The following is a 14,333-nucleotide window of genomic DNA, read 5'->3' as shown; positions in this document are numbered from 1 at the left end:
ATTTTAAGGGGACCACTGACAAAGAATATTTCCAGAGATGAATAACTCATATAGTGATAAATCCAAAAACCATACCATATGAAGAACAACTGGGAGAATAACAACTCCCTAGTCTGAAGGGAAAAAAGAGTCAAGAGACAGTCTCTGGTTTCCAAATTCATGAAGACCCAGGTTCAACTGGGATTAGCGCCTTAGAGCAGTAGTAAGATCAAGTTACACTAAAGTATGACTCACATGTATAATTAAGAATTTTCTAACAAACCAATCCAACTCTGTTCCAGGAGAAGATAAGATATTCTATCCTACTGTTTGAGATTTTAAAAACTGATTTCTATACTAGATGAACAATTAAATGGAACACATATATTTCTCAGAACCAAAGAAGTTTAAGCTATAAAAACTACTTTTTTAACTCCCAATGTGATGTTATTGGAAATGTGGCCTTTAGGAGATAATAAGGTCATGAGGGTGGAGCCTTCATGAATGGGATTAGTGGCCTAATAAAAGGGACCTCAGAGACCTCTCTGCCTCTTCCCACCACGCGAAAATAAAAGAAAATGGCCATCTACAGTCCAGAAGGACCCCACCAGAACTTGACGATGCTGGCAACAACCTGATCTTGGACTTCCAGCCTCCAGAACTATGGGAAATAAATTTCTGTTGTTTATAAGTCATCCAATCTATGGTACTTTGTTACAGCAGCCTGGACTAAGACAGTATACTTTCTGAAAACTATCAGTACCATATTTTAAGACGAAATTCTCCAGTATAAACAGTATGCTTTCATACTGTGACAAATAGTACTATATGTTGACATATGCTTTTAAAAGAGAGAAATGTGGCCAGACACAGTGGCTCACACCTGTAATCCCAACACTTTGGGAGGCTGAGGCAAGCGGATGGCTTGAGTCTACAAGACTAGAGTTTTGCAACGTGGCAAAACTCTGCTTCTACAAAAATCACAAAAATTAGCTAGGCATGCTGGCATACGCCTGTGGTCCCAGCTATCCAGGAGGCTGAGGTGGAGGATTGCCTGACCCTGGGAACTTGAGGCTGTAGTGAGCCATGCTCCCACCACTGTACTCCACCCTGGGCAACAGAGCAAGACCCTGTCTCAAAAAAAAGAGGGAGAGAGAGTTATGTTACAGACAGCATAATGTTCTGAAAGCTTGATGAAGACTGTACAAATTGTCACAGGGCAAAGAATTTCTAGTAAAAATTAAATCTAAAAATTAGAATTTACCATATAAACAACTGTACATTAAAATGGTATACTTATATATAAATTAATGCTCCTACTTACGTTTCTGTGTCTGATACTAATGATTCATTATTGCACACATCATTGAAGGTATGGAGTTGATTCTATGATTAAAGACAAGAAATTAAGGGTTTTTATTTCCAAAATTATTCTTGCATATGTCAGCAAATACTAAGAAACATGGTAAACTGATTGACATATGTAGATCACAATAACTAGATTAACATTATAAAATCTAAGACATAATCAGAGACACACGCTTCCCAATTAATAAAACTATTTCTGTTATATTAAAATACTAAATAACGGCCAGGGGCAGTGGCTCACACCTGTAATCCCAGCACTTCAGGAGGCCGAGGCAGGTGGATCACCTAAGGTCAGGAGTTCCGAGACCAGCCTTGCCAACACAGTAAATCTCCATCTCTATTAAAAATACAAAATTAGCTGGATATGGTGGCATGTGCCTAAAACGCGAGCTACTCAGGAGGCTGAGGCATGAGAATCAGGCAGAGGTTGCAGTGAGCCAAGATCACGCCACTGCACTCCAGCCTGGGCGACGGAGTGAGAGTCCATCCCGAAAAAAGAAAGAAAAAAAAAAAAAATAAAACTAAACTCATTCCACAAATAGTATTCTTTATTACACTAAGCACACTGGAGAAAACAAAGCTGAGTAAGTAAAAAAACACAACAATCCAACGCAAGAGAGCAAGTAATATGTCATTACAGGCAAAGTTTCAGGAAAGACTCCCTAGATAAATCCACTCAAGATTTAATTTATCTGGGACAATATCAACAAGTATCTTTTGTATTTATGAAACCCAGTACACAAGTAAACTCTAGCTACTTCAGATTTTCAGTGTGACTACACTACCAAAACAAAACAACAACAACAACAAAAAAACCAAACCAGTAATGTGGCCGGGTGGGGTGGCTCACGCCTGCAATCCCAACACTTTGGGAGGATGAGGCGGGTGGATCACCTGAGGTCAGGAATTCCAGACCAGCCTGCCCAACACGGTGAAAACCCATCTCTACTAAAAATACAAAAAATTAGCCGGGCGTTGTGGCGCACACCTGTAGTCCCAGCTACTCAGGAGGCTGAGGCAAGAGAATCGCTTGAACCCAGGAGGTGGAGGTTGCAGTAAGCCGAGATCATGCCACTGCGCAACAGAATGGGACTCCACCTCCAAGAAAAACAAAACAAAACAAAAAACAGAAATGTAAAGGAGTAAAGCAAATGGGGACTGTAACAAACCGGAGAAAGCACATTCATTCTGAAGGATAAAGTTAATTACTTAGTTCTAACAGACTGTTGTTATGCAAGAATACAGACCCAAGGATACCAGGCCTTCTTCCAACCCTCTCACCAAGAGAAGCCAAGAATACAGATTTTTATGTTATTTTGTCCTATTTAAAAACAGTATTTAAGACTATTCAAAACAAACATTTAGTAAAATTTGGCCTACAGCCCAATAATCTATGGTTTCTGCCTGGAAAATTAATTAACTGTTTATAAAGCCCTCCAATTATTCCTCTTTCTCAAAACATCTATAAACATAAAAATCTAAATAGTTTAAAAAGACAAAAACAAAATGATGAAAGAGTTGGACCTGGAAATCAAATGGATCCACCGTATAAATCCATATAAATCTAAGCTTCAGACTTCTTATTTAAAATAGGAGAAACACCGAAATTCTTTGTGAAGACCATACAAAGTAATCCACGTAAAATACTTAGCACAATGCCTAGTACGAAGTGCTCCATAAATAGTGGGTAGTATTATTATGATAGACCAGAAAGCAAATAAACAATGACCAAAAATAAAGCAAATATAGCTTACTGTTATCTGACTCAATCCAGCCAACCTCATAGTCAAAGTAGGTGACATAAAGTACTTAAATGCAAGATCTAGGCTTTCTTTATCAAAGCATAATGTTGTATCCAATGGTTCTTTGACTGTGCTCCACATTAAGTCAGCCATGTTACGAGCTGCACTCTGTCGTAACTCCTGATCAGAGAGCTTGCATAAATACCTGAAATGATTCAGAAATAGAAAATACATAAAAATTCATAAAGCACTTTTAAAGACCACTCAATAACTTAAAATGTATATTGTAAGCATTAACTTTTTCTATGTCCAAAACCCACAAACCTCTGGTTTTCCTCTCAGGCCCTGCCTAATCTCTTTGGCAGATTCCTTCTCTGCTGTCCAACCTTTCAACATTAGTGTTCCTCAAGGCCTGTAATGGATTATAAAATGGCCACAAATTCCTCCCATCATTATATGTACAAGAATTTGCAATGTGACTTTGCTATTCCTCTCATCAAAAGGTGTAATCTATTTCTACACCTTAAATCTGGGCCTTGCCATGTAACTTGCTTTGGCCAATGAGATATTAATAGACATGACATAAGGGGAAGCTAGAAAAGCCTTTGAGCTTGCTTTCTCTTGCTGGGAACTCTAATCACCAACAAAACAAGGAACCAAGGTTAGCCTGCTCGATGAAAGAGAAATGTCTGATGCTCCAATTGACATGAAGCCAACTCTAAAACATATATGAGATTCCCCCTCACCCCACAAGACCAATCGGCATGGCAATCACAGAATGTGGGAACAAGGCTAACCTAGACCATCCAGTTTCAGCCAAGTCAATACAGATCAACAAAACTGCCTAGCTAACCAGAGAACTGTGAGAAATAATAAATGGCTGTTATTTTTTCTTTTTTTATGAAACAAAGTCTTGCTTTGTCACTCACGCTGGAGTGCAATTGCTCAATCAGAGCTCAGTGCAGCCTCGACCTCCTGGGTTCAAGTGATCCTTCCACCTTAGCTTCCCTGGTAGCTGGGACTATAGGAGCATGCCACCACGACCAGCTAATTTTCTTCCCCTGCGCAGAGATGGAGTCTCGCTATGTTGCCCAGACTGGTCTTGAACTCCTGGGCTCAGGTGATCCTCCCGCCTCGGCCTCCCAAAGTGCTGGGATTACAGGCATGAGCCACCATGCCTGGCTGGCTATTGTTTCAAGCCACTAAGTTTTGAGGGATGTTTTCTTACACGGCAAAACCAACCGACACAGAGCTCTATCTTAGACTCACCTCTCTTTTCCTGTATGCTCTCCTCAGGTGACTCCTGTGGTTTTTAAATACCATCTTTACACTCACAACTCTTAAATTAATGAAACTGTTCTGAACTACAAGTTCATACTCCCAATTTGCCAGTGCCACTTAAAAGTCCCACAGGCCTCTCAAAATCTTGTCTTTAAGTTCTCCCACATTTTCACATCTCAGTAATGATATCCACAGTACAAATAAAAAATTGAGGGGGGGGGTGCTGAATGTCATCCACATCCACAATACTACCCTTTTCTTTATACCCTATAATGACCAGTATTATTGATTTTATTTTCACTTACATTCATCCCATTTTCAAAATCATCGACAATCCTACTACAAGTAATCGTCATTTTCCTTCCAGGACTAATACATAAACCTTTCAGTTGGTCTCCTCCTAGCTTCTATTCCAGCCACCCTATATTTATGATCTACTTAAAAGCCAAGGAAAACTTTTAAAAAATCATGAAACATCTGCTAAAAACCTTTCAATAGATTCCCATTGAAAAAATTAAATCCATACTCCTTACAGTGGCCTACAGGGTCCTGAATAATCTGCCCCTGCTTATCCCTCCACCTTCATAATTATATCCCCTTACACATTATTCTCCACAACAATCTGCTTCTAGTTTGTGTCATATGCCAACTTCAAAGCCTATACTGACATGTTCCTTCTACAATATGTCTAATAATCACTTGAATAGCTGACTCACATCCATCAGATATCACCTTTCAGAAAGGCCCTATACTCCCTCTGTATCACACTAACTTACTTGCATAGCATTCATCACTATCTGATTCTTTGCCTGACATTGTCTCCCAAAAGTTGAGTAGTACTGTGAAAAAGGGAGACACTCAAACCTTTGCAAATGAGAAAAAAAGTACAATACTCTCATAAATGTTACTAAGAAATAAAATATGCAGAATCCTGACAGTTCATACTTTAATTCTAATCAGTACAACCCTTTCTCCATCTTCTTAGGCTTCCTTTTTAGGTTGAGACTTATAAAATTCAAATGTCACCTCTCGTTCAATGAGACCTTCCCTGTCTGCATATTTAAACTGTAACCCACTCTCTAGAACTCTCAATTCACCTTTGCTGCTATTTATCCTATAATACTTATCACTTTCTGATGTAGTATTATCATTTACTTCTTTTGTAAACAGAGTGCACAAGAGCAGAGATTTCTGCAATTTGTTTTCTTCTCTGCTATATCCTCAGTGCCTAGAATGTAACAGACACTTACTGTGTATTTGTTGACTGACTAAATACGGTGGAATAACCATTATTAATCTCTTTAATTCTTTACATACTCATGTAAAAAAAAGTCCAACATAATTTGCTAAAAAGTAAACATTAAATATAAATCCACATATCTGCATAAAAAACACTATTTACCGAACTGTTACTTGAAATTTTCTCTAGAGGATATGACTATAGGGGACTTTCAAACAATATAATTCTATATTATAAATTCTTTAAATATATTACACTGATAATCGGGGTAAAGAGATTTTATAAACTTACCTAATAACATAGGTCCTAAAAGGTATAATGTGCTGCATGACAGCAGGAATATGTAGCCATATTCTAATCTATATAAGAAACATAAAAACAACATTAATGCCTAACAAATATGTGAAATACATATATCTTTCACTGAACTAATGAAAAACAAGAGCATTGGCCAGGCGCGGTTGCTCATGCCTGTAATCCCAGCACTTTGGGAGGCTGAGGCGGGCAGATCACGAGGTCAGGAGTTTGAGATCAGCCTGGCCAACACAGTAAAACCCCGTATCTACTAAAAACACAAAAATTAGCCGGGCATGGTGGCGCGCACGTGTAGCCCCAGCTACTTGAGAGGCTGAGGCAGGAGAATCGCTTGAACTCCGCCCCCGGGCGGGGGGGAACAGGATGTGGTGAGCCGAGATTGCACCACTGCACTCCAGCCTGGGCAACGGAGTGAGACTCCGTCTCAAATAAAAAACAAAACAAAAACCAGGATCAGTTAGTATTTTGCTGCCTCTAAAATTACATATATTATCAATTATGAAAAGAGTATAGTACAAAACAGAATTACACATGTATCAGGAAATTTAACCTATATATTATATATATATCTTATTTTACATGAAGTCTGTCTGAAAAATTAATCTTAGCTTCTTGCTGAAAAGAAAAAACCATCTCTCAAAGTAATATTTTCTTACCAAATAATTCTCTATACCTCTTTGTATGGTAGCATCCCTAATACAAGGCATTGTATTAGTTTTTTAATAAGCCATAATAGTTTTTCACTAATCATCTCATCATTCCTTCCTAAAAAATTTCAAATTACCCATAATTTCAAGTCATTTCAGTATCTGAAGCAAATATATTTTACAGTCACACACTGACTACAATATCAACAAGTACTTACTGAAATAAGCTCTTACTATAACTTACAACTCAACGGAGTTATAATAAAAGTTACGATAAATATATTACCTTATTTTTTCTACACAATATTTTAACATTTATAAATCAAATGTGAATACATTATAATAGTTTTATTTTCAAAAATAGTAAGAATAAAAATCCTAACCCAACCGTCAAACAAAAAACTCTGATACTGAGTCTTGACACAGGCAGGAGATACAAATTAAAAACAAATCTGGACAGGCGAGGTGGCTCATGCCTATAATCCCAGCACTCTGGGAGATCGTGGCAGGTGGATCACTTGAGGTCAGGAGTTCAAGACCAGCCTAGGCAACATGGCTGAAACTCCGTCTCTACCAAAAAAATACAAAAACAAGCCAGGCATGGTGTCACATGTCTGTAGTCCCAGCACTCTGGGAGGTTGAGGTGGGAGATTCGCTTGAACCCAGGAGGTGGAAGTCTCAGTGAGCCAAGATCGCGTCACCGTACTCCACCCTGGACAACACAGCAAGACCTTGTCTCAAAACAAAAAAAATTAAAAAATAAAATACATGAATTTGGGAATACAGAATGTAGGGATTCACTATAATCAAATAAAAGACGTCTATAAAAACTCTGTAGTAAATACTACATTAATGATAAAATGTTAAAAACTTTGCCTCCTGAGACTAGGAACAAGAGAAGGAAGCCTTAATTCCACTTGAACTGAAGGACCTAGACAGTATAATAAGTTAAGAAACTAAGTAAAAGGCAAAGGACTAGAAAGAAGAATTTAAAATAATACTCTGAGATAATATATAACTAGAAAACCCAAAATAATTATCAGATAAACACTGAAACTAAAGAGTTTAGCAAAACTGCTGCTTAGGTTAATATAAATAAATATGCACACACCTATATATACATACACACAACACCCTATATATGTTCTTTTCTTATTTGTTCTCAGGAACAAATAATACAGTTTTCAAAAAGATTCTCTTAACAACAGTATCAAAAATATCATGTGTCTAGGAGTAATCTAACAAGATATACACCTCTACATAAAAAGTTGGAAAATAATCAATTAAAGAACATGTAAATAAGGAGAAAATTGCCATATTTATTGTGCAGATAATAGTTCTCCCGAAATTCATCTATAGATTCAGTGCAATCCAAAAAGGTTTATGTGCAGAACTTACGAAACTCATTCAAAGCACAAAGGTCCAAGAAGAGCCAAAATTCTCTAAGAAATATGACAAAGAGGCCGGGTGTGGTGGCTCACATTTCACTTTGGGAGGCCGAGGTGGGCGGATCACAAGGTCAGGAGATCAAGACCATCCTGGTTAACATGGTGAAACCTCGTCTCTACTAAAAATACAAAAAACTTAGCTGGGCATGGTGGCAGGAGCCTGTAGTCCCAGCTACTTGGGAGGCTGAGGCAGGAGAATGGCGTGAACCTGGGAGGCGGAGCTTGCAGTAAGCCAAGATCACGCCACTGCACTCCAGCCTGGGCAACAGAGCAAGACACTGTCTCAAAAAAAAAAAGAAATATGACAAGGAGAAGCTGGGTGCAGTGGCTCAGGCCTGTAATCCGAGCACTCAAAGAAGGCGAGGTGGGCAGATCACCTGAGGTCAGGAGTTCAAGACCAGCTTGGCCAACACGGTGAAACTGTTTCTACTGAAAATACAAAAACAAATGAGCTGGGTGTGGTGACACACACCTGTAACCCCAGCTACTTGGGATGCTGAGATAGGAGAATCACTTGAACCCCAGGAGGCGGAGGTTGCAGCAAGCCGAGATCGTCCCACTGCACTCCAGCCTAGGTGACAAAGTGAGACTCTGTCTCCCAAAAAAAAAAAAAAAAAAAAAAGAGAAAGAAAGAAAAGAAAAGAAATACGACAGGGAGGTAGTACTTGCTTTCCCAGAGAGCAAGACTTCTTGTAAAGCTTCAGTAATTAAGGCAGTGGGCAAAACAGCACAAAATTAAGCAAACAGAATAGTGTACTATGCCAAAGAGCCCAAACCCATGCACATAAAAACATCCGATTTGGTTCATTGCAGTGCTGAGGCATGAGTCACCTGTAACCAATACTTTTGGAGGCCGAGATGGACGGATCACTTCAGGCCAGGAGTTCAAGACTAACCTGTGCAACAAAAGTAGTATTACAGAACAAAGAAGAAATGACTGTCTTTGCGACAGTGTTAGGAACACTGGATATCTGTATGAAAAACAAAATTAATTTAATCCCTCCTGAAATTATAAATAAAAATGTATTGCAGTTGAATAGATCAAAATATGAAAGGTAAAGCAGTTAATACTTGTTTCCTGCTCAAGGTAAGCAAGAAAAAAATTTTTCAAAAAAAAAAAAACAAAAACTTTGGCCAGGCACGGTGGCTCACACCTGTAATCCCAGCACTTTGGGGGGCCGAGGCAGGCGGATCACAAGGTCAGGAGATCGAGACCATCCTGGCCAACATGGTGAAACTGCATCTATACTAAAAATACAAAAAATTAGCTGGGCGTGGTGGCAAGTGCCTGTAGTCTCAGCTACTTAGGAGACTGAGGCAGGAGAATCGCTTGAACCCAGGAGGCGGAGGTTGCAGTGAGCTGAGATCAAGCCACTGCACTCCAGCCTGGCAACAGAGCAAGACTCCATCTAAAAATAAACAAACAAACAAACAAACAAAACCTTTAAGTATCTTCATGGCCTTAGAGTGAAAAATGACTTTTCAACCAAAAATGAAAACCTTAACCATAAAGAAAAACACTGACAAATTATACAACATGAAGCTTGATGAATAACATTTCTTCAACACAAGAGTGAAAAGCAACACGAGAGTGGAAGATATTGGCAATACATACATCAAACAAAAGACTTCTACCTAAAAAGACGTCTATCTAAAACACACAAGGAAATTCTAAACATCAGCAAGAAAAAAATAATCCAATTTTGCAAATGGGCAAAAGATTTAAACAGGTACTTCGCAAAAAAAAATTCAAATAAGTAATATGCCTATGAAAAGGTGCTGATTCTCATTAGTCATTACAAATATATAACAGGCCAGGTGCAGTGGCTCACATCTGTAATCCCAGCACTTTGGGAGGCTGAGGCAGTCAGATCACTTTGAGGTCAGGAGTTCAAGACCAAACTGGCCAACATAGTGAAACCCCATCTCTACTAAAAGTACAAAAAATTTAACCAGGCTTGGTGGCAGTTTCCTGTAATCCCAGCTACTTGGAAAGCTGAGGCAGGAGAATAGCTTGAACCCAGGCAGTAGAGACTGCAGTAAGCCAAGATCGCACAACTGCACTACATCTTGGGCAACAGAGCAAGACTCCATCTCAAAAAACAACAACAAAAAAGGGTGTGTGTGTGTGTGTGTATGTATGTATGCATATATATTTATATATATACATATAAATTTATTTTTATACACATATATTTATACACACACACACACACACACACATATATATAAAAAACAAAGGCCAGGTGGAGTGGCTCATGCCTGTAATCCCAGGACTTTGGGAGGCCAAGGACGGAGGATTGCTTGAGCTCAGGAGTTTGAAACCAGCCAGGACAATGTGGCAAAACCCCACATCTGCTTAGCAGGGCGTGGTGGCACACACCAGCTATGCAAGAGGCTGAGGTGGGAAGATCTCCTGAGCCCAGAGAGTGGAGGTTGCAACGAATTGAGATCACCCCAATGCACTCTGGCCTGGGTGACAGAGTAAGACCCTGTCTCAAAAAACAATAAAATCACAATGAGCTACTACTATAAATCCACTAGAAATCTCTAAAAAACCAAGTCAACACTTGGCAAGGATATGCAACTAGGGGAACTCTCACAGACCTGACAGAAGTATAAATTAATACAACCACCTAAGGAAACCATAGGTTTAACACCTAAGTTTGAAAATACGCAAACTCAAAGGGATGTGGGGGTACAGGGGAGTTAAAAAAAAAAAAAAAAAGGCTGGGCATGGTGGCTCACACCTGTAATCTCAGCACTTTGGGAGGCCGATGCAGGCAAATCACGAGGTCAGGAGATCGAGACCATCCTGGCTAACACGGTGAAACCCTGCCTCTACTAAAAATACAAAAAATTAGCCAGGTATGGTGGTGGGCACCTGTAGTCCCAGCTACTTAGGAGGCTAAGGCAGGAGAATGGCGTGACCCCACGAGGCGGAGCTTGCAGTGAGCTGAGATCGCACCACTGCACTCCAGCCTAGGCAACAGAGCAAGACTCCATCTCAGGAAAAGAATACACACACACACACACACACACACACACACACACACACCCCCTGATAAGAAATTTACTTCTATATATATATCCAAATTAAATGCACACATGTTCACCAAAACACACATAGAAGAATGCTGACACCCATATGAACTGTAATAATCTAAATGTCCATCACCAGTAAAATAAATTGGTATATTTTAAAAGATAATTCAACAATAAAAATGAACATACATACATGCAATATAAATTTCGGCATTTAAAAAAAGCAACCAGGCATGAAAGAATGCATAGTATGTGATTCCATTTGCATGGTGAAAACAGACAAAACCAAATTACAGTGTTTAGGGATATAAGGTTAGGTGATAAAACTTTTTTTAAAAAAAGCAGAATGATCAGCCTTAAAGTATGAATTGTGTTTATTTTTAAAGGAGAAGAGATGGAATAGTTAGTGGCCCTGAGGACTCATAAGGTAGGCTTCTGGGGAGTTGACAATGTTCTGTTTCTTGATTTGAGTGATGGTTAAACAAATATTTGCTTTGATAAATCACTGAGCCACATGTTATCACTTTGTGTACGTTTCTTTATGAATGTTATTTTTCAAATTTTAACAAAAGGTTAAAAATCCTATTTTATACAAGATACATCAGAGGGCATAGTTATATCTTTTATTTTAGAATACACAGACACAAGTGAGTAAAAATTTCAATTAAAAATAGCAAATGAAGAAAAATGTCAATACAAGAAAAAATTTTAATACAAGAAAGAGCTACCATTTACTAAGTCCTTAATATTCCCATTGTGATAAATGAGAAAAGTAATGCTTATAAAAGTAATGAAAACAAAATTACGTACTATGCAACAGAGGTACAATTCAAACCTAGGATTCTATCATTATAAAAATCAGCATTCTTTAACACTACTATAGATCCCAACATCATAAAAACCAAATTCCATATGCTATTAATCCTACAGTGTGTCCTTTATCATTTTTTAAGTTTTCAGCTTTCCAGGTTTCCTTCTCCCCACCCCCTGCTTAGTGCTAATAGAATTCTAGCAGCCCTCCTAACCTTTTAACCTACGTTAAAACGCTCAGAAATAGGGAAAAAAAGAAAAAAAAAAAAAAAGTACCTTGCTCCCTGTAACTGCAGAAAAACAGCGTTCTGCATCAAACCTAGTTCTGACAAAGTGGCATCATGAAAACTTAATTTCCTATTCTCCTATCTAGTAGAGAGATATCAAAAAATATGTAATCCTACCCTAGTTTCTGATATTAAACAGTCTTTGCTAGTATATTTGTAAAAAGCAGTCTTAGGACACTGAACATTCAGAAATTGTTATTGTGTTCCCCTATATGTTACCTAAGCCCTGCAAGCTTGTACCTTTGACTAAAGCATATTTTGTGTGAAGTTCTTTTATTAATCCTCATTTGCACTTCTTTCTCCTCCATAATAAAATAAACCCCTTGTCTCTACTGGATTCTTTATAAATTAATAAAAGGTGTTATGTATGAGATGACAAACTCAGGCAAAGAGCTGAGGGCTGAGGAAGGATACTGTAAGCTAAAACCATGTGTAACTCAACAAAATGAGATTAACTTCCATTTGGGTCTCAGTGGAGAAACGTGTGTGCCTCCATGTTCTATTTCTCTAAGCTGTGTTAAATGTTAGTAAGCTGCAATTGCAAAGCAAGAAAACTACATAAAGAGCTGCATTTGCAAAGTAAGAAAACTACATAAAGATCTTTGTTGTTTTCTTGTGGGTGCAGCTGTTATTAAAGAACGGATCCATATAATAGGTGGAATAATATTTGTGCAAACTGAGAAATCTCCTAAAACTCGGCTAGTTAAGAACTGCTGAAGTTCTGGTTAAGAATCTGCTAAAGTTTTTGAGATTGAAATAAATGTATGGGCTTGATGTTATTATCAGATTTGAACCTTAATCTGATAAGGTAAGAATTTCCTTTCTTTGTTGATAATTCAAACCCAGAGCAGAGTGAGTTTTCCTCAGATGCAATTTCAGGATTCTAGATTCAGGTTCTGAAAAAAACACTCACCAGCCAGGCGTGGTGGCTCACACCTGTAATCCCAGCACTCTGGGAGGCTAAGGTGGGGGCATCACAAGGTCAAGAGATTGAGACCATCCTGGCCAACATGGTGAAACCCCATCTCTACTAAAAATACAAAAGTTAGCTAGGCATGGTGGCGCGTGCCTGTAGTCCCAGCTACTCGGGAAGCTGAGGCAGGAGAATCGCTTCAACCTGGGAGGCGGAGGCTGCGGTGAGCAGGGATCATACCACTGCACTCCAGCCTGGTGACAGAGCGAGACTCTATCTCAAAAAAAAACAATCAATCAATCAATAAATAAATAAAAAATAACACTCACCATCTGACAAAGTTACCTTGCCTCAGTAAGAGTGAGGAAATCAGCCAGGTGCAGTGGCACACACCTGTAATCCCAGCACTTTAGGAGGCCAAGGAGGGCGGATCATTTGAGCCCAGGAGTTCAAGACCAGCCTGGGGAACATGGTGAAACACTGTCTCTACCAAAAACACAAAAATTAGCCAGTCTCAAAATAAATATATAGCTTTTTCTTCAAGTGAGGAGGAAATCATCCTAGAAGATAAACAGAATGGGATCATTTCCTGAGTCCCAGGAAATGCTATAAACATGTTCTCTTCTGAATGTGTGATTTAGTATAATAAACTGAGAAAAAGAGGTATTCAGTAAGGCCGGGTGCAGTGGCTCATGCCTGTAATCCCAGCACTTTGGGAGGCCGAGACGGGCGGATCACGAGGTCAGGAGATAGAGACCATCCTGGCTAACACGGTGAAACCCCATCTCTACTAAAAATACAAAAAGTTAGCCGGGCGCGGAGGCAGGCACCTGTAGTCCCAGCTACTCGGGAGGCTGAGGCAGGAGAATGGCGTGAACCCGGGAGGCGGAGCTTGCAGTGAGCCGAGATTGCGCCACTGCACTCCAGCCTGGGCGACAGAGCGAGACTCCGCCTCAAAAAAAAAAAAAAAAAAAGAGGTATTCAGTAACATCAGTCCATATCTGTCCTGCCACAAAAGTTATTTATGAGTTATTTTATTTTCTTTACAAAGGGCTGCCCTAAAATCTAATACTATTTTTTCATTGTTAAATATAGTTCTACTCATTCCTGTGAAATTCAGAGATTCCCAAATACAGACCTCACCATATTGAAGCCAAAACACCATGGTTAAACAAGCTGCTCACTTCACAAGAAAAGGAATGGACATACAAAAATGATCAGGGTTTATACAATGAACCACTAGAAGAAATTATTATGA

General features: G+C 39.0%; 1 protein-coding gene across 3 annotated transcripts in view; it reads right to left on the bottom strand.

The window, feature by feature from the left end:
* USP34 (ubiquitin specific peptidase 34) overlaps window positions 1-14,333 on the bottom strand; it is a 295,723-nt gene that overhangs the window by 194,487 nt on the left and 86,903 nt on the right. For all 3 annotated transcript variants that reach the window (XM_055242296.2, XM_063617918.1, XM_063617917.1), the window contains exons 6-8: window positions 5,902-5,969; window positions 3,102-3,294; window positions 1,304-1,365 (exon numbers count right to left, since the gene is read on the bottom strand). In XM_055242296.2, the coding sequence (XP_055098271.1) occupies window positions 1,304-1,365; window positions 3,102-3,294; window positions 5,902-5,969 (323 nt within the window). The remainder of the gene's footprint in view (window positions 1-1,303; window positions 1,366-3,101; window positions 3,295-5,901; window positions 5,970-14,333) is intronic.

This window comes from Symphalangus syndactylus, chromosome 14, assembly GCF_028878055.3.
Source record: "Symphalangus syndactylus isolate Jambi chromosome 14, NHGRI_mSymSyn1-v2.1_pri, whole genome shotgun sequence".
In the NCBI taxonomy this organism is placed as follows: Eukaryota; Metazoa; Chordata; class Mammalia; order Primates; family Hylobatidae; genus Symphalangus; species Symphalangus syndactylus.
This window is presented reverse-complemented; position numbering and strand designations above follow the sequence as displayed.